At 42.2% G+C, this 23770-nt stretch overlaps 2 protein-coding genes across 7 annotated transcripts; one reads left to right on the forward strand and one right to left on the reverse strand.

Moving 5' to 3' along the window:
- The first annotated feature begins 2534 nt into the window (after positions 1 to 2534).
- elf2a (E74-like factor 2a (ets domain transcription factor)) lies at positions 2535 to 12207 on the forward strand. 3 transcript variants are annotated; one of them, XM_027016681.2, is made up of 9 exons: positions 2535 to 2910; positions 4762 to 4895; positions 5119 to 5314; positions 9146 to 9238; positions 9623 to 9727; positions 9908 to 9988; positions 10080 to 10272; positions 10430 to 10708; positions 10806 to 12203. In XM_027016681.2, exons 2-9 carry the CDS (start codon positions 4821 to 4823, stop codon positions 11314 to 11316), a joined length of 1533 nt encoding a protein of 510 aa, XP_026872482.1. In that variant the 5' UTR covers positions 2535 to 2910; positions 4762 to 4820; the 3' UTR covers positions 11317 to 12203. The 3 variants fall into 3 exon arrangements, with proteins under 3 accessions (XP_026872482.1, XP_026872483.1, XP_026872484.1); XM_027016682.2 differs by lacking the exon at positions 2535 to 2910 and adding an exon at positions 4024 to 4054; XM_027016683.2 differs by lacking the exons at positions 2535 to 2910; positions 4762 to 4895; positions 5119 to 5314 and adding an exon at positions 6494 to 7110 and having other exon boundaries at positions 10806 to 12207.
- Positions 11897 to 23723, reverse strand: nocta (nocturnin a). 4 transcript variants are annotated; one of them, XM_027016689.2, is made up of 5 exons: positions 23165 to 23723; positions 22617 to 22870; positions 22251 to 22358; positions 15333 to 15590; positions 11897 to 14907 (listed from the first exon to the last, which is right to left on the reverse strand). In XM_027016689.2, exons 1-5 carry the CDS (start codon positions 23197 to 23199, stop codon positions 14045 to 14047), a joined length of 1518 nt encoding a protein of 505 aa, XP_026872490.2. In that variant the 5' UTR covers positions 23200 to 23723; the 3' UTR covers positions 11897 to 14044. The 4 variants fall into 4 exon arrangements, with proteins under 4 accessions (XP_026872490.2, XP_026872493.2, XP_026872491.2 ...); XM_027016692.2 differs by having other exon boundaries at positions 22617 to 22802; positions 23165 to 23313; XM_027016690.2 differs by having other exon boundaries at positions 22617 to 22761; positions 23165 to 23254.
- Positions 23724 to 23770: the final 47 nt, after the last annotated feature.

A 23770-nucleotide genomic window follows, 5' to 3' on the forward strand; every position in this document is an offset into this window, starting at 1 on the left:
TCACTGAGTTTTACAGATTCAGAGGGGAGACTGTATGAATAAAAGCATGGACATAACTTACTCCTTTCAGTTGTCTTAATTAGCTTTCTTGAACTGAAAGAAACTGCACATGTTGGCTTTGTGCTGTCCATATTCTTCCATATGTTATCTGTAAACTGGTGGACCTTAAATGGGCCATTCACGGTTACCGTCCTTGATGACATTTTAATACCAGAACGACAACCTCAAACCACCTGCTCTGTAGCGTACACTTTATATATTAATTGATAATAGCTTACCAAGTGGTGCAGTTTAAAGGGAGTTCTTTTTATCGTGTACTTCATGCAATAATTTTACCATATGTTGAATTGCCTTTACCATTGTGAAGGAATCAGTGTGTGACCCTTTTCACTTCTCAGCATGAATGATGGTGACCTATGTTCTGGTGTGGGTTGGCTCTGTCTTTCTGCAGTGGTCCAGGGAAATACAGAGCTCGCTGCTACTTCCATGTTGGAAGATCCATTGAGAGTTTGTGTTGGAGAGGTCATTCCAGTCATAGAGCCTGCAGTGCCAATTAAGGTTGATGTTCAAAAGCTAATGAAAACCTCCAGTTGCCCTAGATGGTGAAGAGGTACCAGTTACCCTGTCAACAAAGGAAGCTACTGTTGTCACAGTTGCTAAAGAGGCACCAGTTAAAATAGCAACAGCGGAAGTTACTGTTATCACTGTTGTTGAAGAAGTGCCAGTTACCATAACAACAGAAGAGAACGCTACTAATGTCCTAGCTGCTAAAGAGGCTTAAGTTACTCCAGTAACAGATAAAGCTTCTGTTGAACCAGTTACCCAGTAGCAATTGTCAAATAAGCCATTCTGCTTGTAACAGAAGTTATTCCAATTGTTCTGGCTGAGGAGCTGCTATTGGTCACAGAGCATTTGCTAGCAGTGCAAAGTCAGGCAGTGGCAGAAGCACCTACTCCAGCCAAAACAGTAGTACTCCCTGCTGGTATGGAGGACCCAGCTGTAGACCCCAAACCTGAATATATAACGGTTGTTTTGGAGCGAGGCCTCAAAGCAGACAAGAAGCCTAATGTTCTGGATGTCTCCCCCATAACTCAGAGCATCATCCCAGCCCGTGATAATCATGAGTCAATACAGAAGGTAACAGGTAATCAGTTGACATTGCAATTCTAGAGCAATGTTCTAATTTGATGTGAAATATGAATATTTTATGAAAAATAAGTATTTGTATTAAACACATATACCCAAGTTATTATTGTAAAATGTAAGGCAAGGTATCTGAGTAGGTAAGCCTTCTGTCACTAGAATTTGAAAGTATATTTGATGTAATTAGAAGTACCGTGATGGTGCACCTGTTCCCTAATAAAGAGTGATGGATGTGCCATCCTTTCCATGTCCCGTCTGTCACTTTGACCTTTAGACTGCACCACTGCGTACACCTTATCAGCCAGTGCAGATGACATGAAATGTCATTACATTTTTGTTAGTTACTGAACATGTTTACACCAAAAGAAATTACACAACTTATTTCTCGTTTTTTGTACACTTGTTACAGTGACGGATAATTAAATTTGCCTAACTCCCGGGTTTCACATGTTTATACTCTGTATTTTTCTGTTATTTCCTAACCACTACAAAGAAGATAACAGTAACAACAGAGCTGTTTTCTCATTGCCTTGTGTATATTTATATCATTTGGCAGATGTTCTTATATAGAGCATACTTGTCAGTATGACTATGTGTGTCCTCTCTGGGAATCAAACTCATGAGTTTAGTCTTACTAGCACTATGCTCCACCTTCTCCTCCTACTCTTTGGGCTCAGCCCAAGGATTGCTGTGCCAGCACGATACACACTTCCAAACTTCTGGTAGATTGCTGCCACAGATACACAAAAAGCAAAGAACGTTTCAATTTTGCCCTCAGCTTGCACAAATATTCCATATGCAAACTTCTTTTGAAAACCCTTTTCATACTGTGACTGATGGCTGTAACACAACATTTATCTTTACTGGCATAAATGGAAATCACTAACAAATTATACCATGTGTGTTTGTGTGTGTTTGTGTGTGGGGGTGGGTCGGTGGGCTTAGTATTACAAGAGCTTTAAGTGGAAGTTACTACATGAATTTCTCTGATGTATAAAAAGTGGCATTTCATTTCTACTTTATTAACTCACCAAATCACCATTTATTCACATTTATATCATTCATTGGCACAAGAGACACTTTAAACCTTAAAAAACGCATTGCCACTATAGCCAGTAAACTACCAAAATCAGTTCAATCTCAAAAACGGTATCATATAATCACCAGTTGTTAATAACTTAATAGCTCAACCAATCTTGGTGGACTATGTTACGTTTTGAGCATAGATCTAACTGGTGACTAATTGGAAATAAGTTATTATTATTATTATTACACCTATATTTAAAACAATTTCAAGACATTTAGTTAACCAAGATGAGAGAAAACACCGATTATTTATTGTAAATAACAGAAATGTATCTTTGAGCAAAATGAGTCGATATGACGTCAGCAGCAGTGTTTGTCAGCACTGCGGGTCGGAAGAGGTTCACTCGATTCTGCAAATGAGAGAACTGAGTGAAAAAATAGCGTAGCGTACGCATAAAATCCCACTTTATGCGCGATTTGATTTGTATTTCGTTTGCAACCTATCTGTGTTAGTGAAAAGTCTAAACCGTTAGCAGCGATCTGGTGTAGTAAAAAGCTTGCTACGTTTAAACTAGCTTAGCTTAGTTTAGCTTAGCTTATTTACCTACGTTGTCGTTACCAGGCTGGCGTTACTGGCTAGCTGTTGTCCTCGTGGAGACAATTTTTAAATCTGAACAAAACGCAGCTTGGACTCATCTTGGAGTAAACAAGGAACCCGCATATACAGGAACCACAAAAGGGGTGAGAACTCGTCTGGACGGAATGAAGCTATAGCTCGCCTCGGTTTAGCTGCCTTGCTAGCGTTAGTTGCTGCCGGCCTGCTCGGGCCTTCAGTTAGGATGTATTGTTTATGTTTATGTTTGTGGCAGTGCAGTTTCGCAGAGTTGTATTTAAAAGAAATAGCTGCATTTTGATTACAAGTGAGCTGCTTCATTTGTAGCATTGCCGAGGTTGTTGGCTAGATGGCTTTGATTGGGGGAAAAAATCCAGACAGCGAGAGAGTTGGCTAACTAGCAAGGTAAATCCATAGATCAAACTTCAGATTGTAACCGCTTTCAGTATAATGACAGCCCTTACTGGACATTCTAGCTAGTCTGGAAAAAAAAACTGCCCATCGTATAAAAAGTTCACTTCTGTGTTTAAGGTCATGTCTAGAACACGCACTCGGAGTATTTGTAAGGTTTAGTCTGGAGGAGGGACGTGATTTTAGGTATTGTGTAACAAAAGAAGTCGAGTTATTTCTCATGTGTTCACCGCTCTCCTTAAAGTTGCAGACCGGGTTAGCGTTTAAGACAGATAACGCTTGTGTATTAACCCTGTTGGCTTTTCAGACAGATGCTGTGTCCCCGCGTCTGTCCAAACTGGTTGCAGGAAACACTGCCATATGGCATTCAGCCAATATTATGTTAACGTTAGCTCAAACAAACGCTTCGTAAACAGACTGAACAGGAAATTAAGTCGAAATATCCTAGCTTTATGTGCTTATCCCTCTACCGCGGCATTTCTTTGCTTTCAGTTCCTCCTTGCAATTAGAAGTCGTATGCAGCGTGTGTGTGTAGATCGGGATCACTTGAACGTCACCAGCGTTTGGTTAATGTGTGATGCGTGGATATTGTTGTGTTCATTCATATTCAGGCTTAATGAATCCAGTCAGCTAACCAATTTGATCGTTTTAGTTTTTTATGAAAAACGTGGGTAGCATTACTTGGAGAGTTCTGGAGGAAATGAGTCTAAAGGAGTAATGCAGAGCCCTTTCCAAATTCAGCCTTTAGGGCATTTGGATTAAAAAAAACAACTCCAGTACAGCCCATGTGACTGGCCTGACAGGAAGCCAGTCTCTTCCTCTTTTCTCTTTTCCTTTGTACACACACGCATGTAGCTGTGTGTAAGTATACATTTGACTTTGTTCATTATTCTGGAAAAATGTTAGAGGGTGAATGTGTATATCTATTTAGATAGCTAGATGGGCAGGCAGGCTATATGGCAGAGGTCGTTGGAGAAACGGGATCAATAAAGCCACTGGAAAAAAGGCATGCAACATTTTACTGAACAGACAGATTAATTGATACACAATCTTGATGTGAAATATATTTCTCATATAATCATTCATTCATTTGTACAGGAAGCATGTATTTGAGTAAAAGGATTACATTGTGTTCATGCTTTGTGGGACAGTTTTCTAACTTTACCATTGAGGCGACAGGAATCCTCTATTTAAAACATGAGTCAGAGCTTTGCTCTGGGCTCCACCTATCTGCTTGTCTCTGTTACTCATGCACAGACACTAAATGCTTTCATAAGTTCTGCCTTTCAGTGTCAGGTCCTGAATGGGGCAAGTTGCGAAACTGACATATTTTTTTGTTCATTTTATTATTATGTTTTTAAATTAAACAAGCTACTATATTTACCTGTATGGGCTTTAGCAGATCTGGGTTTGAATAAGTCTAAACAGAGTTTTGTTCAGTTTAAATATGTTTCCAACAAACAGAGTAATTTTGAGTAATTGAGAAAACAGAGAGTAAACAGAGAGTAATTTTGATTTACAAGACCAACTGTAGCCCACTGAACTGACAGTCGGTTGTTCCCTCTCAGGGTGGTTGGAGTACTGCTTCTGACCTGCAGCTTTGCTGTGTAGCACAGAGGAATGAGTTATGACCTCTGTCGTGGTAATAGATGGTGGGGGGAACATACTGGAGTATGTCACCGGAGAAGAGGAAGCACAGCAGGTAAGACCCGTGTCTATATCACACCTGCTATTTGAACAGCATGCCTGTTCTGACATTTCTGGGACATGCTTCTTAATGAGGTGGCATTACCTGTTATAGTGGTATATACTCCACCCATTAGACATTAACCATTCTTTAAAAGTACTCTTCATGGGTGTTTGCTTCTGTGATGTCCAGCCACTGGAGACTTTGACCTGAATGTACCTGCTGTTTACATCATTAGGAGGTGTGTTCTGATGTGGCAGTACCTGGGGAGGATGCGGAGTGTCCCGCAGTCATAGTGGAGCAAGTGAACAGTGCAGAGGTGGAGCAGTGCTACGCTGCTCAGGTGCTCGTCTGTGATGATGAGAACACCTACCTCATGCAGGATGTTGCTGAGGAGCAGGTGGTGGAGACAGAACTGCAAGACGTCGGAACAGGTGAGCAGCGCTTGAACAATTAGAGAGAGTGCATTTGAAGCTTTCCCTCAGCTTGGGCACTGTGGAGAAGTGGCACCGAAAGAGATCCGAAATCACTTCTGAGCAATAGATGGATGTTTGGCTGTAAGATGGGGCAGAGCTGACAGGTTTCATTGTTTAGGTAACCTGATGAAGTGCATGCTCCTTTTAGTCATGCTAATAACTGACTCTGATAAATGAGCCCTTGCACCAAAAAACCATCTCAGCCATTTGCTCTTTTTGTGTCATCAGTTCTTTTAGTTTTTGATTTTGTACAATGTTTTGTACATTCAAATGCTAAATATGCTTTATATAGACTTGCCTTCATTCATGTGGGCATTTAAAAATAAAACTTGCAATAGTGCTTTATATTGTTTTTATTTTGTAGAGTGCAGAAGAGTATATGGATATGCTTGGTTTTCGTTGCAAGGTCTTACATTTAAACTTGGACTAGTTTAACTGGTTGTGCTGATTCTTGTAGATTCATGCAATCGAACAAATCTTGTCTTATAAATCCTGCTTATTAAACAAACATACCACCCAAAGATCTATCAAGTAGAATGGTCTGTACAATTTTACAGAGGATAAAGAAAAAGTAACATTGCTTGTTAAGTAATGATTTGTGGTCACAAGAATGGTCAGTTGTGTGGGATATCTGAAGGTCACGTTTTTGTATAGACTGTATATTGACAGCTAGCTCTTATATATTGTGATGAGCAATAATTGGTATGTAACAATATGCATCAGAATAAACAAAAAGTACAATTACTGTGCTTACTTAACAACTGTCTGCTTAGTCCACCAGCTGTACTTTAATTTATTTGAAAGCACCAGTATGATGCCCATATTCAGGGTATAGGATATTTGTAGCTGTGTTTCATTGCTTGAGAAGTGCAGTTATGTTGTCCCCCGTTTTGGCACACCTTATTTCACACATTAGTTTAAGGTTTATGTGGCCTTCCAGGCTTTTAATTCAAGTACTACAGGATTTCTGACATATAGACATGTGACTTTCCTGTAGGCAGTAATTTATTAATTTGGGAAATTTAATATCATAAATGCCTTTATTTTTTAGTTGTTTGATTTACCCTTTGTATTGTGTTGAAGCAATGGCAAACTCCTAAACGAGTCTTATTAATGCAAGTACATTTGATTGGGCCATGATTTGTTGGACCTGCCTACATTCACTGTGTTATCATGTTATTATAAGTACACCTACTTTTATATATGTACATAATTTGACAGTTCCTTTCTGGCAGCAGTATTGTACTCTGAAGTAATTTGACTGCACAACACGTATAAATTATTGACGCGGCATCATAAATGAACAGCTAAACAGCGACATCTTGTGGCATGTTTACAGACGATAGTGAACAAATAATGCCATACTTCCGTCGTAGAGTCAGGAGGGAGATTGAAACGCTGACTTGGAATTTAATACAAATCTGGTTTCGAAAGAAAACATAAGACAATTAATGTTAATTAAAGCTGTACGTAGACAAATTATTGACTTTGGCCAATGCATTGTGGAATTTCTAAAGTCAAATACGAATTGGAGAACGCGGGAGAGAAAGACGCTGATCAACTCACTAGCGGAAGAACCGTGTCGCGCTACTCCGTGTTCGTACCGCACTCATTGGTGGCGGAGTGATACAGCTATGAAGGCTCATGGTGCCTTACTACAGAAAGAAGTCCCACCTCGGTCCTTGTAACGGGGAATATGGCGACTCTATTTCAAGAAGGTTCCGAGAATCAGCTAGATTTACTCATCAAAGCCGGTAATAGACAAGCACAAAAATATCATTAGCCATGCATTAGGGGAAAGTGCCTCGCCGTGCCTGTGATTCATCGCGAAGGTCCGTTGCCAACGGTAGTTGTAGTGAGGCTGCAACGATACTTAATTTTGAATCAGGAAGTAGGTTAAATAACTTGGTTCTGCGGCGCCTGGCTATGATGATATAAGACTGGCATTTCAGTTTGCCAGAAGCAGTGTATATTTTATAGACATGTATAAGAAATGTGCTTTGCAGCACATTATGCTTAAAGGTGCTTTGCAGCGTTTTGTTTCATGCGTACGTTTTATCTACTGTTATGGACTGATGCGAGTTCTCGTGGAAACCAGGAAGTTTGTGTATGTGTTATCTAGTGTTTAACTTGCTGTCTGGTACTTATTAAGGTAATCGCTTTGATGTTTACTTTTAAAAACCGATCCGTATCTGTGGGGAGTTTATTTTATTTATGTTCCTTATCTGGGTTAGTTTTGGTGTCCATGTGAACAATAGCGGTTGTCAGGTATTTACGGCGAAACAAATGATTCACTGAACAACACAGCACGGCGCATTGAAATGCGTACTTTCACATAAACAATAGAATAAAGTAAAATGCATTCTTGCTTTTTGATTTTTTAAAAATGATTTCTTACGTGACGATGAAGTGCAACGTTCTGCACTCTGAATAAACACTATACCAATAACATTATTTTTCCGATTTTTTGTTGCAGACAATCAATTTATTTTTCCATTATTGCCAGTCATATTAAGACGAATGTTTGGGTTATCATTTAATGAGGAATTATTAGCAGTTTCAGTTTTCGTTTAATGTTGATGGCGGAAGTATTAAAAGTGAACTGGGGGGTGTTTTTAGGTGAGTGACGGCGGCCCGTGACCGACCGCTGAACTCCTTTTCTTCCGAATTTGTCGAGTAGCCAATGAACATCTTAAAGTCCAGATATTGCGTCATTACACCGCCAGTAAGAGTGAAGGGCGGGTGTTGATTGACGTTAACACGATCCTATGTCCGGAGAGGGGTGGTGAGTTTGTAAATACGGAAGAGGCTTTGTTTGTTTGTCACAAGGCTGAGTTCTCAAGCTTTTACATTAACATAAGCAAGTAATTTCTCACATTGCCAGCGTTAACATGAGTTTTATAGTCTTCCATTTGTAGTCAGAAGAGTACTTTTCAAAGAAAAATGCTGTGTTCTGCCCATGAAATTTCTCCAAATCTGTGGTTTTTTTCAGTGCCATTAATTTTTGCTTTAATTTTTACCAATACAGCAATAATAGTAATAATTATTAATTACTATGCTATACTTTGCTTTGACCTGTTATAATTAATTATTCCTTTTTTTGTGCTGTTCTCTACCCAATTCATCCATCATTGGTGAGTTTCACAGGACCACTGCTGACCAGGAATTATCTGGGTAGCAGTTCCTTCTCATCTCAGCACTGACATGGTAGTTGTGTGGTTGTGGGTGTTGCACTAGTATGAGTACATAAGATCAGCATTACTAAGATTTCATGTGTCAGTGTCACTGATGGTTTGAAAGTATCCACTCACAAGCTCTCTTTTGGTCAAAAACAGTACTAGAGTTGGAGGATGCCTTTGTAAATTGTGTGTGACCTCACTTAGCCTGCAGTCTCTAACTGTACCTGTACAAGGTATTTTGGTAAACAAATGTTTCTGATAAAGTGGGTGGTGAATGTTTATTGCTAAAGATATTTGATGGCTTAATCAAATGTGTTTTACTGTAAAGCAAAGCTGAGATTGGAGGGGTTGCACATTTGATGGCCCTGCACGAGCACAATGGAATGGGCAGGCGTGGGAGAAAAAAAGCAGCAGTAACATGGAAGAACTTGCGAGTTCATTATTTTTAGGAATTTCCATATGTTCCTATGTAATGTGAAAGTTAAAGAACTTTAAACAACAGAAAAAGTAAAATGTTGGTTGTGGTTGGGTAATACAGGCGAGTTCTAAGAGACACTTGAAGTGCGGATGAAGTAGGAGTAATGGGATGCATCACTCCTCTCTTTTGCAGTGGAGGTCTCGGTTCAAGACAAGACCATTGAGGCGGCCGAAGCACTCCTACATATGGACTCTCCAGCCAGCCTGCATGGTGACCACAGCCCAGGTAGTCAGTCAGTGTCTCTTTCTCTTTTGTCTGCACTCTACTCGTTATTCAGTTGCTTCTCAATTCCAGTCCTGACATACATGCCCACATGGGATGGGCTGGTGGGGTGGGGGTGGGGGGTACTCTGGTATGAGGAAGTAGCTCAAACGTAGTGGTTCTCTTGATGTGGATAATTATGGAGTCCTTCAGGGGCTGGTTTGTGCTTGTTGGAGGAAAAGACACTAAACTAGTGCCTGGGAATGGTTTTTTGTTTGGTTGGTTGGTTGTTTTTACTCTGGAGAAGATTTGCTTTCTCCAGTGTTTACCGTTGCTTTTCGAGAGTTTGCTGTATTGTCCTGATGGATCTCTCTCTCTCTCTCTCTCTCTCTCTCTCTCCATATGCAGAGGAGTTTCTGTCAGAGGTGGAGGTTAGTACTGAGGACATTGCACCAGTTGAGGAGGATTCCGTGACCACATTGCAGCAAGCAGACCTGCAAAAAAGAAAAAGAGGTATCACGCACCTGCCTTACTCTGATCCACCTCACTCTCACTGGTGTCACTCCTGCCTGTCTAGGGCCTGGTGTCTTCCTTCAGCTCAGTGAATAATAACATTATCACCATTTTCTGACAGTGTTCATTTTGGACTTTTTTTTTTTTTTTTTTTTTTTTTTTTTTTTTTTTTTTTTACAGGTCGGAAATCCAAAATGCCACGAGAGTGCTGCGATGGCTCCCTGGATCTTATTTACAAGAGGAAATCAAAAGAGAGCAGGGGTGAGTGTGACCTGTCCACCTGTAGGTGAGAAATGCTGTCAGGATTTAGTGTCTGCACTGTTTTTTCATGCATGTATGATGTGTGTTGCAGGCACCACCACATACCTGTGGGAGTTTCTGCTGGACCTCCTGCAGGATAAGGAAACCTGCCCTAAGTACATCAAATGGACAGAGAAAGAGAAGGGCATATTCAAGCTGGTGGACTCAAAAGCTGTATCCAAACTATGGGGCAAGCATAAGAATAAACCGGACATGAACTATGAGACTATGGGAAGAGCCCTCAGGCAAGCATGCTGTGTAGTGCTACATCCTCCTCTCAGCTTGCTTTGATATGATGAAACCCTCATTTTTGAGCACAATTATATTCTGATATCAAGTTGATAAAAGATGTGTGTGTGCGTGTGTGTGCGTGCGTGTGTGTGTGTGTGCGCACGCATGTAGGTATTACTACCAGCGTGGTATTCTTTCCAAGGTTGAAGGCCAGCGACTGGTGTACCAGTTCAAGGAGATGCCCAAAGACATTGTGTTCATTGACGATGAGGTTGATGATGGTGTAGATAAGGGGAAGAGACCTGCAGCAGCTGACAGCTCGACTCCAAAAAAGAGGAAGGGCAGAGTGTCTCCTGTGTTACCCTCACCTCCAGTCATCAGTATCTCCTCAGGATCTGAAGGCGTCATATCAGTGCAACAGTCACCTGTTACCACGGCATCAGCCACCAGGTGAGGACACTACAGCTGTTGTCTGTTGGAATTGACCTGGGTAACGTATTCAGTTAAACATTCCAACAGTGAATGTGCATCTCTCTCTCGCTCTCAGGACGGTGAGGCTGGCTATGCAGGTTCCGGTCCTCATGACAACACCCCAGGGTCAAAAGGTCTCAACGGTAACCATAAACTCACCCACTGGTACGTCTCCCTTGCTGACCACGGCCAGTACGGTTGCCGGTGGCTCCAGCACGGGGAAACTCCTGCTGCAGGCTGTGCCCACACTAGTGCCTGCACAGGGGCAGAACGGCGAGCGGATCACCCTGCAGCTCATCACCCTCCCAGCGGGCTCGGCCAAACCGGGCACCCCCATCACGCTCCGCACACTCACACCCCTCACGGGCCCTGCCACTAGCACCCAGGTGCTCCAGCTAGCCATGCCCGCCGGCGTGAGCACCTCCACGGCCACCCCTATTCAGGACAGGAAGCCAGCCACGTCCATACAGGACGTGAAGATCATCACAATGGAGTCTTCTGAGACTGGTGTGGTCAAGAGGATGGAGGTCCCAGCTGAATACTCGCTCAACTGTGTACATGCAGATCTGGCTACCACGCAGAGCTGAGATGTCATTCACACGAGCAAACAGCTTCCTCTCTTCAGTAATGCATGAAAATTAGGGGGAGATTGTGAGTTCTCTTTTTGTATTTGGAGATATGCACCACAGAAAGTCCAGGTGGCCTTTTATCATTGCAAATCTGGTCATCAGGTTGAAGACTTCAGTGATGATACCAGCACTACAGATTACATGCCACAACACTATGAGTGATATTAATCAGTCTTCTGCCTGAATATGTTTTGTTTTGGTTTTTTTAAATACTTGTAGGTTTTGTTTTTTTTTTCCCTTCACCTCTTTGTAAATGCGGCAGACCACCTGAACTGTGAGGTTATGGCAGTGTGCTATATCTGGTGCTACGTACGGACTGAAACTGAGCGTGCAGGGAGAGCGCTCCAGCCTTCATCAGTTCAGCCTCAGCAGTGGAGGGGACTCTGTACATAAGCCGACTGGATATTCATCCCGAACAAAACGTCAGACAAGATTATTCATCCCCAGATTCAAAATTGTAGGAATCTGATTGTACTTTTTTCCTTGTGTAAATATGAAAAATAACTTGTTTTGATATTTTCTACCCAGCAGTGTTTTGTTTTTTTTTTTACAGTTTGAAAAGCAGCCGTGTCGTTAGAAGGCTGATAAAATGTCACAGCCCTTAATCATTTCACTGTCTGCACTTAGATGCCTTTCCTTTTTGGTGCATTTACCCTCACTGCACCTGTTACCCATGTCTTTCTCGTTATTTCACCCTTGTGTAAAAAAACAAAAGGGAGATAAAGCGTGTCTCTGTTTGGATTAAGCTATATTGAATATTCAATATTTGAAGCATATATTTTGTTGTACTCCTATCCAAACTTGTACTCAAGTAGATTTAAATATAGAGGACATGATTATGCAAACAGATGGACTTTCTGGTTTTTTGTTTTGTTCCCCTCCCTAACTGAACGTCTCGTGTGAAACCTGCCAGTGGCCAACCCTCCTCAGGCCGTGCTGCTGCTCATCCGTTCTTGGGGTTCCTAAACCCTGCCATTTAACAACCAACCAAAGTTTGGCATTTTATCTGTGCATCTGACTAATGCCCCCAGATGACAAAGTTGTGTTTTCTCATACCTTTTGTAATCATGTGCATAGATGTAACAATTTTCTTTGTATTAGCAGACATAAAAGCTATAGGAGTGGATCTTGTCCAGATCCATGAACTAGGTAACCAGTTCTTGGTTATGCCATATTCATCATCATTTAGGAAACTCCATTATGCAGATGTGTTCATAGACGTGATTTGTATTTATGGAAATTAATAGTTGGGGACAGACTCACAGATTGCTGGTGCCTCCACATCCTTCACTCACCAGCCACTGTCATATCCATGTGCTCTCCCTAGAGGCCAGGAAACTCACAGTTTTGCCACAAGCATGTTTTTAGGAGGTTCTGTTCTCACAGAAATTTGCTTTTTTGCTGTCTGGCTACCTTCAGCTTTTAATGCCTACGGCTAATTGCACAGGTAGGTCCATACAAGGAGGAGCAGGGCCACAGCTACTGGAGCTCCTGTCCTTTCACGGTGCGCTAACAGCGCAGTGTGTCGTCACGTCAAAATGAGCTCCACCTTACCATTATGTATGGGACTGCATTCAGTACTATTGGCTGTGCAGTACTTGAGCACCTAATACAAGAAGCCCACTTCCACTCAGCAACAGATCTGGCTGCTTATATTATTGCTTGGGGGTTTCCTTCGTAAATTTGTGTAAATCTACAGAGGTACTGTACACAAGACATCTCTCCAAGAAACACTGAGAGCTCAGAGTGAGTGAGTCCATAACTGGATTATGGGGTCAGCAATTCACATTGCTAATCTGCAGAATGAAGATTCCTGTCTCTTTCAGAGGGCATGTGTTCAGAACAGCATGAAGGACATGGGCTAAAGGAATATGCAGAAAAATCTGGATTTTAACAATGCGATATTGTTTGATAAATGAATGTAGCATGATCAAACTGCATGTCTAATTAAACAGATTAGTAGTAGTTGTTTGTTTTAGTGCTGTAGATTTAACAGAGCTTTAAACAATTTTGCAATGTCTGGATCGAACCCTGCCGCCAGACAGGAACACGAGTACAACTTTGCGGTTTGCCTGGACATAAGGATGCGGACTACTGCAGAGATTACCCCCCCCACAGGGTTCTGCTTCACATGCACCTTGCCAAGCTGGTGGCTTATTATAAGGGGCCAGAAACAACAAAACACGGGTAAGATATGTGATGGTAAACAGACCCTAGATGCCTACCATGGGCCATGTGTAATTTTAGAAGGCATTATGGACCAGTTTAAAAAATGATATCATTAAAGAGACAGAAGATATATTTCTAAAATAATGAAGCAGCTTTGCAGTACCAGTGAGTGACATGCAATAAGCAATTACAGTGAAACAAATGGACATATAGCAGGTAGGATACCTGGAACAGCTTCCCCTCTTAGGTCTGCCTTCCTGAGATCATATCTTTCATCTTTGCTGAATAAATTATAGAATATTGCACATCTTTAGTGACAGCGACACATGTTCAGTCTCTATCTTCATGCATCTGAGGTTCTTTCATGCCTGTTAGGACAAGGGCTATAATTGTGCTGTAACATGAAGCATTCACTTTCACATTCTTTCATGCAAATTTAAGCATTTGCACACAACGACACAGAGAATGTCCTGAGCTGCTATGAAACCCAACTGGAGTGATCTGCATTGATTGACAGCTACATGAGCCTATGGGGTTCCTGGATGAGGCTGAGGTCACAGACCAATGAGAGGTGGTCAGAGGGGTAGTGGTATGAGGGCAGGCGGTTTGGGCCAATCTGCTCCTCACTGGGCATGGTCAGCACGCCATCCACACTTAGGCTGTTGCTTGAATACCAGATGTAGTCGAGTGTGGAGCGGCTCTCTCCACTTGGACGGATCTTCCAGCTGGTGTAGGCCGGCTCCGTGCTACCATCCGCACTTAGCCGTCGGTAGGCGCTATCCAGCCCCAGCGGTGAGGCCATGAACCGCTGGTACACCTCCTCCCCAGGCTCTGCGTTGAAGTCCCCACACACCACCAACGGCACACCTTCTGCCCCCTCTGTCCGCTCCTCACACCCATACTCGCTGATGGCCTTCAGCTGCTGGAGGAGGTGCGAGCCCTGGGCCCCACGGAAGGCCTCCCAGCCGCTCCGTGCCTTCAGGTGGGTGACGGCCACGCAGAAAACCCGGCCCGTGGCCCTGCACTGCAGTGTTGCCACAATGGCCACCTGGTTGGTCTTGATCATGACGGCGGCGAGGCGCAGGTGACTGACACGGAGCAGCTGGAAGCGCCGGCGACTGAAGAACAGCGCACAGCCGTCTGGGCCGTTGTTGTCACGCACGTCCAGGCACGGTGAGCACGGCTTGGGGCAGAAGCTGCCCTGGTAGCCTAGGCTGGACAGCACTGGCAGGAAGGTGTCATAGTAGTGGTCCACCTCTTGCAAGCACAGGATGTCTGGTCTGTAGGTCAGGATCTCCTCCAGGATGAGGTACTTCCTCTCAGACCAGTTCAGTGCTTCCACTGGGCAGCACACAAAGGCGTCCTTGCCCTCACCTAGAGCTGCAAGTTCAAATGTTGATGAATAAAGCTGAAGTAACAGTAGCTATGACAAAGAGTAGCATTGTTATTGCTCTTACTGCTTACAAATCACTGCCCTCAGTACTGCAGTTCTGTTCCCTAGGGCTGGGTTTCCCCAATCCTGGCCATGGAGTACGTCACATGTTAGTGTTCTTCATTACTTATTTATAAAGAGCTTGTTCATTTGGTTATTAATTAAGGTGGGAACAGGAAAAAAAAACATTACATTTGTGCAAGGCAATCAAATGCCAGCACCAGAACAACCACCGCAAAATTAAAATACTTAACAGACTAGATACAAGCTTATAATACAAAATATCTAGGTCAGGCAGGTGGAACAAATCTAACAGAAAAATACCACTAACGTATCACTTTAATACCACGAACAGAAGGAACTCCTCCAATACCTTGTGCTAGAATATTCCACTGCATGACGCGGACGCGCAAGTGGTGTGGGCTTCCAGCACTGGTCTGGATGAAGTCTCTGTGCGGCCGTGGGGGCCGGCTCCTCAGGACCTCCCCACACTGACGCAGGAGCACGTCCGGGTCAGCTTGCTCAGGCTCACACTCCTCGGCGTCCATGTGTGCGTGTTCCTGCGGTGTTCTGCTCAGAGACTGAGCCAGAGTGCTGAAGAGCCTACTGCTGCCAATGCCCATTGGACACACTGCAAAACACACACGTGCACAATGACTACACTCTCTCTCTCACACACACACACACACACACACACACACCACTGACTACACTCAAATACAGAGGTTTCTGTAGTTTCTGCAGTTTGCTGTGAAGATTTCATTTTGCCGTAACATTTTCAAATGGCCCTTTATTCAGTATATGTGGATAACACAAATTAGAGTTCCGTGGGTTAATATAAAAAGGTTTAAAAGATGCACAATTTCTCTCAACACTCTAGTAGATCTGATAATGAAATTCACATGTGTGAGTGTCTAAGCAACTGAGTGAGTGTGAGTGAGGCAAGACAGTGATGTCTCAGGGATCGTCTCATGGCTCTTGTATCATTGTGTCTGTATCAGATGCTAAGTCTGATAAAAAGGATTAACTCAGTATTAGTCACCTTAGTGCATGAGAGACAGTGAAAAATTGAGAGAAAGAAAGAAAAAAATAATTGAGAGAAAGAGATTGAGACTATTTGGGCATTCGAGCACATGTGGTAGGTGCTTGTACATTCTGATGGCAAGCAAAATTACAACCAAAAATTACAAGGCTTTTGTCCTGAGCACATGCCAATAGGATACAGAAATGTCATATCAAATATATACCTAGAAACAATACAAGAAGACAAGAATTCTTAGATTTCATATAAATTATGCATGTTTACATTAAATATAGCTAATACAGCCAAGTCTAGCTCAAATGACCAGCACAGCACTATTTTGCAACCCTTTGACTTTGCTGAGTTAATGTTTGTCTACTTTCGTTCACTCATTTTCATAGTGCTCTTTCTCTCACTTCCCTTTGATCCCTTAGTAAACAAACAACAGAGACAACGGAATTTATCATTCAGAACCCGATTCCCACCAGAGAGAGCTTCAGATTTCCTTCCCACCTCCAGTCCAGTTTTTCTTTACATGTCTTTCACATTACCTCTTTGTACTTGTTTGGACAAATATCCTTGCTGGTCAGCAATTGAAGGTATAAAGGAAAAAAACATAAGATGAAAACAACTGGCTTCTCTCAGACTCAGTCCAGTCCTGTCGAATCCAGTTGGACTTTGTTGTCTAGTCAGTGAATTTGTGGATTTGAGTGTGAGAATGGGTTCAGTAGTAGCTCCAGAGAGACAGAGAGAGAGAGGTAGATAATGAGAGAGAGAGCGAGCGCATGCAATGGTTCCAGTGTATATAGATTCAGATGTGTGTGTATGGGTATGTATGTATGTGTGTTCCTACACAGAGGGTTCCTGAATAGACTACTGTTGGTGAGCATCCATAATCATTCACTGAGAACAATAGCTCATTATGAAAATGAAAAAACACGAGGGACCAAATACACTCACTCAAATACACACATGCGCACACAGACACACAAACTAGATGAAGATGACTGTCGTAATTGAATCCATGAGGAGAAAAGTGCGCTTCACTGTTCTGGAATCTAATTCAATAATCTGATAATTTACTGACTATTAACCACTGCAAAGCAGAATAAAACGATGCATCAGCAAAATGAAAGAACTAAAGCTAAAAATATTTGGTTTCCTACAGACCACAAAATGCATCAAGGCATATTTGAAGTTGATGTGGCTCAAGTGTGATACTGAAGCTATGATCCCAAACACACTGTCAATACACAGATGTTCTGCAATTGAGTGAATTAATAAAAATTCTATTTTATGAGAAAGAAAGTCAAGTTTCATCTGTTAAATCTGATCTTAAATCATGGAGGAATTAAATATTTTATCTCTAAATCTCACTCATATTCATTATTTCGTTAAGTTGTATGTTACAAGGATCATAGTCCATAACAAAGATGATCAGATTTCAGTCCTAGACTGAGTCAGCAAAGCACTGCAAAATTTCATGATTCTGATCATGAACCTTTCAGGAGGCACACTGGGTGTGTCATGCTCAGGTCTGCTACAGGGTGGGGTTAAACCCATCTTCACAAGACAGTGACCTCTCCACTTAACACACCGCGTTAATCACTGTAAGATTTTACACCAGCTACATGCAGCACATGCTACCACGACAAGCGAAAACAAAATGCTTTGGATCTATATTTTTACTCAGTAGCATCAATACAAACCTCAACAAAGGTATAAGCTTATTAACTTTTTATTTATTTACTTTTTTACTATTCATCAGGATCTGGACTTTTCAAAGGAAAACTATGACAATACTCTAGAACAGAAGCAGTCACCACAGTCACCGTTACAGGGATATTAACAGATATTACACTATCGTTCCTAAATCAAATTTATTAAAAAGTGATCGGTACATTAAATCCTACAGGAATCTGTCTTATAGATCTACACTTTACTTGTGTAACGCCAAGCCTGAAGCATTAACTGCACATAGGATGCGGCCTGAACTGCCTTCCTGAACAAGAGAGCAGTGTCAAGGGTGTTCAGGCTAGGTCCCAACCACGCTGGGATCCTCATAGATCTGAAGTCCATCTAAAGCCTTCCTCCATTGTGCATGCACATTGATTACCATTAGTGCTGCTTACTTGTTGCTAGACCTAATTGATCACTGAATGCTATTTTTTTCTTTGCTTGCATTTCACAATACCTACCCATATCTAGAGAACCTAGTATAGGATCACCCGCCGTAAGCAACCACACTCTCAAGCACAGGGGATTATGTCTACAGTCGTGGCCAAAAGTTGAGACTAGCACAAATTTTGGTTTTCTTAAAGTTTGCTGCTTCAGTTTTATGGCGGCAATTTGCATTAACTCTACATTGTGAGGACTGATCAGATGAATTGCAATTAATTGCAAAGTCATTCCTTGCCATGAAAATTAACTTAATCACAAAACTTACTGCGTTACAGCCCTGCCACAAAATGGCCTGTTAACATCATTTCAGTGATCTCGTTAGCACAGGAGAAAGTGTTAATGAGGACAAGGCATCTGATATCACCCTGTCATGCTGATTAGAAGAGCAGACTGGTTGCTTTAAAAGGGTGGTGGAAGTTTTCTTCTGTTAACCATGGTTACCTCCAAGGAAACATGTGCAGTCATCATTGCAGCAAAAGGGTGTCATAGGCAAGGAAATTGTTGCTTGTAAGATGGTTGATTTAGGTACTGCTTATCAAGTCATCAAGAACTTCAAGGAGAGAGGTTCAGTTGCAGTGAAGAAGGCTTCAAGGCACCCAAGAAAGTCAAGCAAGCACCAGGACCATCTCCTAACGAGGATTCAGCTATGGGATCGGGTCACCACCAGTGCAGAGCTTGCTTGGAAATGGCAGAAGGCAGGTGTGAGTGCATCTCCATGCATAGTCAGGTGAAGGCCTTTGGAGGATGGCTTGGTGTCAAGAATGGCAGCAAGAAGCCACTTCTCTCCAAGAAAAACCTCAAGGCCAGACTGACATTCTGCAAGAAGTATAGGGATTAGCCTGCAGAGGCCTGGGGTAAAGTGATTTTCTCTGAAGCCCCCTTCAGACTGTTTGGAAAATGTGTGGGTTTGCTCAAAGTTTTGCCTAAGAACACTGCAATGAATAAGGAATGGTATCAAAACATCCTCCAAGAGCAACTTCTCCCAATGATCCAGGAGCAATATGGTGATGACCAATACTTTTTCCAGCATGACACAGCATCCTTTCACAAGGCAAACGTCATAACCAAGTGGCTCAGTCAACAAAATATTGAAATTTTGGGTCCATGGCCAGGAAACTCCCCAGATCTCAATCCCAATGAGAACCTGTGGCCAATCCTCAAAGAGGGAGGACAAGCAAATACAGAAACTGTACGCAACTCCAAGCAATGATTAGGTAAGAATGGGTTGCCATCAGTTAACCAAGATGTTAACCAGAAGCGGATATCCAGCATGCCAAGGTGAATTGCAGAAGTCTTAAAAAAGAAGGGTCAACACTGCAAATATTAAGTCTTAAACTAGATGCATTTGTCAATAATAAGTGAAAAACAAAACAAAAAAAAACCAAAAACCTTGACCTGCTTATAATTGTACGTCACCATACCATATAAACATCTGACAAAAGGATCTATTTAAAAAAAAAAAGGCATTACATTTTGTGAAAACCAAAATTTCAGTGTCAGTCAAAACCTTTGGCCACGACTGTACTCCAGCTAAATATGGGCATCTATGTTGGATAGAACAGTTGATTCACAGGTACAACGACCTTTTGGTTCTTGGGGGTGAAAAGTTGCGCAATACCAAATTGCCTTTGAAGGACACAACAGAAAATACAGTTCGACAGTTGTGAAAGGTTTACAGTTAATTTCACTGAAATAGACTACCGCGCAGACACAGGTTTAAAAACAGAATCAAACAATGTTTTCAGCATTTGTTATTTAGCACTGCTATGTCTTCTTGCAGAGGGCCTTTTACACAGACACGTCTGTGATATCTTAAATTCATAAGAAATAAACAAAGCATGGGGCTACATTACGAGATTATTAGGCTCAGTAACTGCAGATGTAGACCTCGTACAACAAAAATGTGACTAGGGTGATAGACGGGCATATAGATTAATCAAAGATGACTCGCTTATATCAACGTTTAGAAGTCAGGATACTGTCATCACGTCTCGTAAATAAAATACAGACCATTCTTACATTTCCAAATGACGCTATTTATTTACTGTTGGATACTGCCACCAAAGCTGTAAAGTTAGGGAAATACCCGAACACTGTTGATATAATACACAATAATGGCAGCGAACCACCCATTAGACATGACATACCTTCTACGGAGTTGAGGCCTGGCGATGAACTACTTGTCTTAATTTGTGAACAGACCGCCAGGTCTCCACAAGTAGAATGACAGCGTTTTAAAACCGGAGCAACTGTATTCCTCCACTGTTCAGACTTTTTTGGTGAAGTCTTCAGAGATGACAGACAAATTGTGGCGAAATCCCTCTGAATCAACGAAGAACAGCGCCTTGCCGGATACATTGTAACACAATCCGAAAGTGTTCGAGACCGAAGATGAACTAAACTAAAATCTTACATGGCATAATTATAAGATACAGAAAACACCCGACCGTCAAATGGCAGTTCGGTTAGTCCACAATAAACGCAAAACTCAGAAAAAATATCTGCATTTAAAGTTCGTCTGTTACATTCCGACCATGAATACAGACTCTTCTACTACCAACCTGCAATGATTCGTCATTTGTTAAGATAAACCATTTACGAATAGGGGAGGACGGACGGATATTGAAATATACGATCAAGATAGGGCTAAAGAAATCAGCTCATCCGCTCCCCCTCTGATAATTTAGACCCGTCTTGTCGTATATATGTTTTAGCCATGCCACAAATAAGCTTACACACGAATACTGAATGCAAAATGTAAAAACAGATACCCTCATTCTACACGAAGGGTGAATGGTTTAGCCCAAATATAACGACGCCGCATGCTTTACGTGTAGGTGGCGAGACCTGTCATTGTTATTACGTCAGGCGTAATAACGTCAGGCGTAATAACAACGAATGCGCTTTAGCACTTGGGGGGGGTTGGAATCACTTCCATCAATCGGTGACGTTTACATCCGTTACATCCGTTCTCCCAAAGAACAAGACAGCCGGTGTACCAAGTTACCACGAAGAACTACAATATCTTCGCGGGAATAAAATCTTACAGGCAATGTACCGTGACTAGTAGGACAGACACACATATGACTCTTGAGACCGATGTCATTAAGATCATAGCATTCATTGCACAGGGTTCTAAAGTTCCAAGAGTATAGAGGACAACTGAGTTTCCTTATTTCATTGCTGCCATATGTGGTTAGGGTTAGGAACCCCCTAGAATGAATGTTATCATTTAAACATTTACTTTTTTGTATATAAACTAGCTCCTTCTACTGCTAATTCAGAAGTACTTTGCTTGCACAGCCGATGAAGGACCTCTGTCTGAAACATTCCGTTTCTCTGGAAAATGTACTTTAGTACAATTTTGAAAACCTCTACATCTCTTAGTAGAGTACACTGCAGTTACTCACCGAGAATCTTCTTCAGATATATAGATAGATAGATATATAGTTTCAAAAGAAGAGAACTAGAAGCCCCGGCATTATAAACACCATATTTGAAAAGAAACTATGTCTTGACTTTGGCCACAGAAAGTTCCACCAAGAATTCCATCAGGAGATCAGGAGGAGCCTGAACTGGTACTTATGTTCAACTGACTTAACGTAACCTGGTCTGCGTAGATGAGGAATCCTGTGAAGAGACTGTCAGTCCAGAATGGATCAAAGAACAGCCCATTCTGTTCAGAGTAGAAGATCTGAAGCCAGACTTGGTCTCCCCTCTGCAGCCGGAGCACAGTCGACCCTGATGCTATGTCATGGTTTCCTGTGTTGGCATCAAAAGTCCTTATCTTGTACTGTCCATTGTGCACAAGCCCAATTGCCAGGTGTTTATTAGCCAGCGTGATGTCATAGGTAAAGAAGTATACACCTGGGACTGCACAGGTAAACTTGCCGCTGCTAGCGTTGTAATGCCCTCCCTCGTTCATTAAGATGCGGTTAAAGCGTATGGGCATGCGCTCCTTTGGGTAGCTCTTGGTAATAGCTACAGAGAAGGCAGACCGTGCCTGCACCCCACAATCACAGCCACCAGGGGTGCCTGCCTCCCCCATGTCTCCCATTTCCCCTTTCATCCCTCCTGCCCCCCGTGCACCTGCTGCCCCCCGTACACCCTTCAGGCCCCTTGGCCCTGCCCTTCCTACAACTCCTTGGCGGCCCTTTGGTCCAGGTTTTCCAGGGTTGCCCAGCTGACCTTGTTCCCCTGTGATTAAAAAAAAGAAAAAAAAGAAAAGATGATTTGCTGTTGGAATTGGAATCTGGAGTTATTCATTTTGCTATGGGGTCTCTTAATGGCAATCCTGGGATTCCCATGCACTGGGAATTTTTATGCTGCTCATGCTCTTACATGGCCCAATGAAATCATGACTAATTAAAAAATTACAGTAAAAGTTGAGTTAGATGTGGTAGAGCAGGAAATGTCACCCATCTAAATGATAAACAGAAATTAGCAGTTAATTACCTTGCTCTCCCTTCTGACCCTTTTCCCCATCCTTGCCATCCTGTCCATCACTGCCGGGTAGGCCCATCCGGCCTATGCTACCACAGGGCCCTGGGGGCCCGGGGCCACCAGGAGGGCCCTGCGGCCCCGGCAAACTGCAGGTGAGCTGGGATGAATGAATGGTGAAGTTGTGTCCTTTCTTTATGGCTGAATTCACATTTAGCACAGAGAGAGACAGCAAGCATATGGCCAGCAAGACCCGAGGAATGGTGCAGCTGTGACAGCAAAACCTCATGTAAGAAACTGCAGGCTGCGGTATTTGAATATAGTCCGCAAGAACAAACGTTTTTAATTGAGTTATATAGTAGCACGACGAACACTACATGCTTTAAAAATATCTTTTAAACTTTTCATATTTTTTTTGTACATTGTTTCAAGAACGACTTTTGAATTTTCTGTCTTTAGTCATTTTGGCTACGGCTCCAAAACTGAAGAAAAAGGGAGCGACCGAATTATAACAGCTGCAATTAATAACTTAATAGCGCGTATGTACTGGCCAAAGAACTCACCATCGGTTTTCTTTGGGCGCGATGAAGGAACCCATTTACTCTCAATAAAATTTAAAATGTACAAAAACGGTACGCAAGCTCTTGTCTCTCTCCCACGGAACAAGCACCAGCATCGACCCTGTTTTGACGCCTCTGCCAGATGCTTTAGACATGAAGTAAGAGAACAGATTCAGGGGGAGGGGTTTCGTAGAACTGCATAAATCCCAGTTGTTCACATTTCTCTGCTGACAGCGCTCTACAATCTATCCGTCTTGCGCTGGTAAGCCAGCGGCCTTCTGCGAAACAAAACTGGTTCTGGCGAAAGCGGTTCGACAGCCTGACAGCTACTCGTTACTGTATTCACTTTTTGCATCAATGAATGAAAAACGCACAACGCCCACTCAAGATGAACGTAGCACTAATACCAAGAAAATATGTTCAAACACACCCTTATTTTTAAATGTGTGCGTAAATACGCATGTTAAATACCTGACAATAAATATGCACTTTCAAAATTAAAATGGTTGACCTGCAATAGTTGTCAAATACTTTTCAATATTTTTAAGCACGTTATCTAAAACAATGAATTAATATTAAAATAAAACACCCACTGTATTAAACTGGAAG

Source organism: Electrophorus electricus, chromosome 12, assembly GCF_013358815.1.
Source record: "Electrophorus electricus isolate fEleEle1 chromosome 12, fEleEle1.pri, whole genome shotgun sequence".
Lineage (NCBI taxonomy): Eukaryota > Metazoa > Chordata > Actinopteri > Gymnotiformes > Gymnotidae > Electrophorus > Electrophorus electricus.

Coding starts and splice junctions, on each gene's coding strand:
- nocta (XM_027016689.2), bottom strand. CDS start 23,199: ATGGGTTCCTTCATCGCGCCCAAAGAAAACCGATG. Junction 22,871..23,164: donor GCGCCCAAAGAAAACCGATG/GTGAGTTCTTTG, acceptor TTGCTGTCACAG/CTGCACCATTCCTCGGGTCT. Junction 22,359..22,616: donor GGGTCAGAAGGGAGAGCAAG/GTAATTAACTGC, acceptor TTTTAATCACAG/GGGAACAAGGTCAGCTGGGC.
- elf2a (XM_027016681.2), top strand. CDS start 4,821: ATGACCTCTGTCGTGGTAATAGATGGTGGGGGGAACATACTGGAGTAT. Junction 4,896..5,118: donor GAGAAGAGGAAGCACAGCAG/GTAAGACCCGTG, acceptor TTACATCATTAG/GAGGTGTGTTCTGATGTGGC. Junction 9,989..10,079: donor GAAATCAAAAGAGAGCAGGG/GTGAGTGTGACC, acceptor TGTGTGTTGCAG/GCACCACCACATACCTGTGG.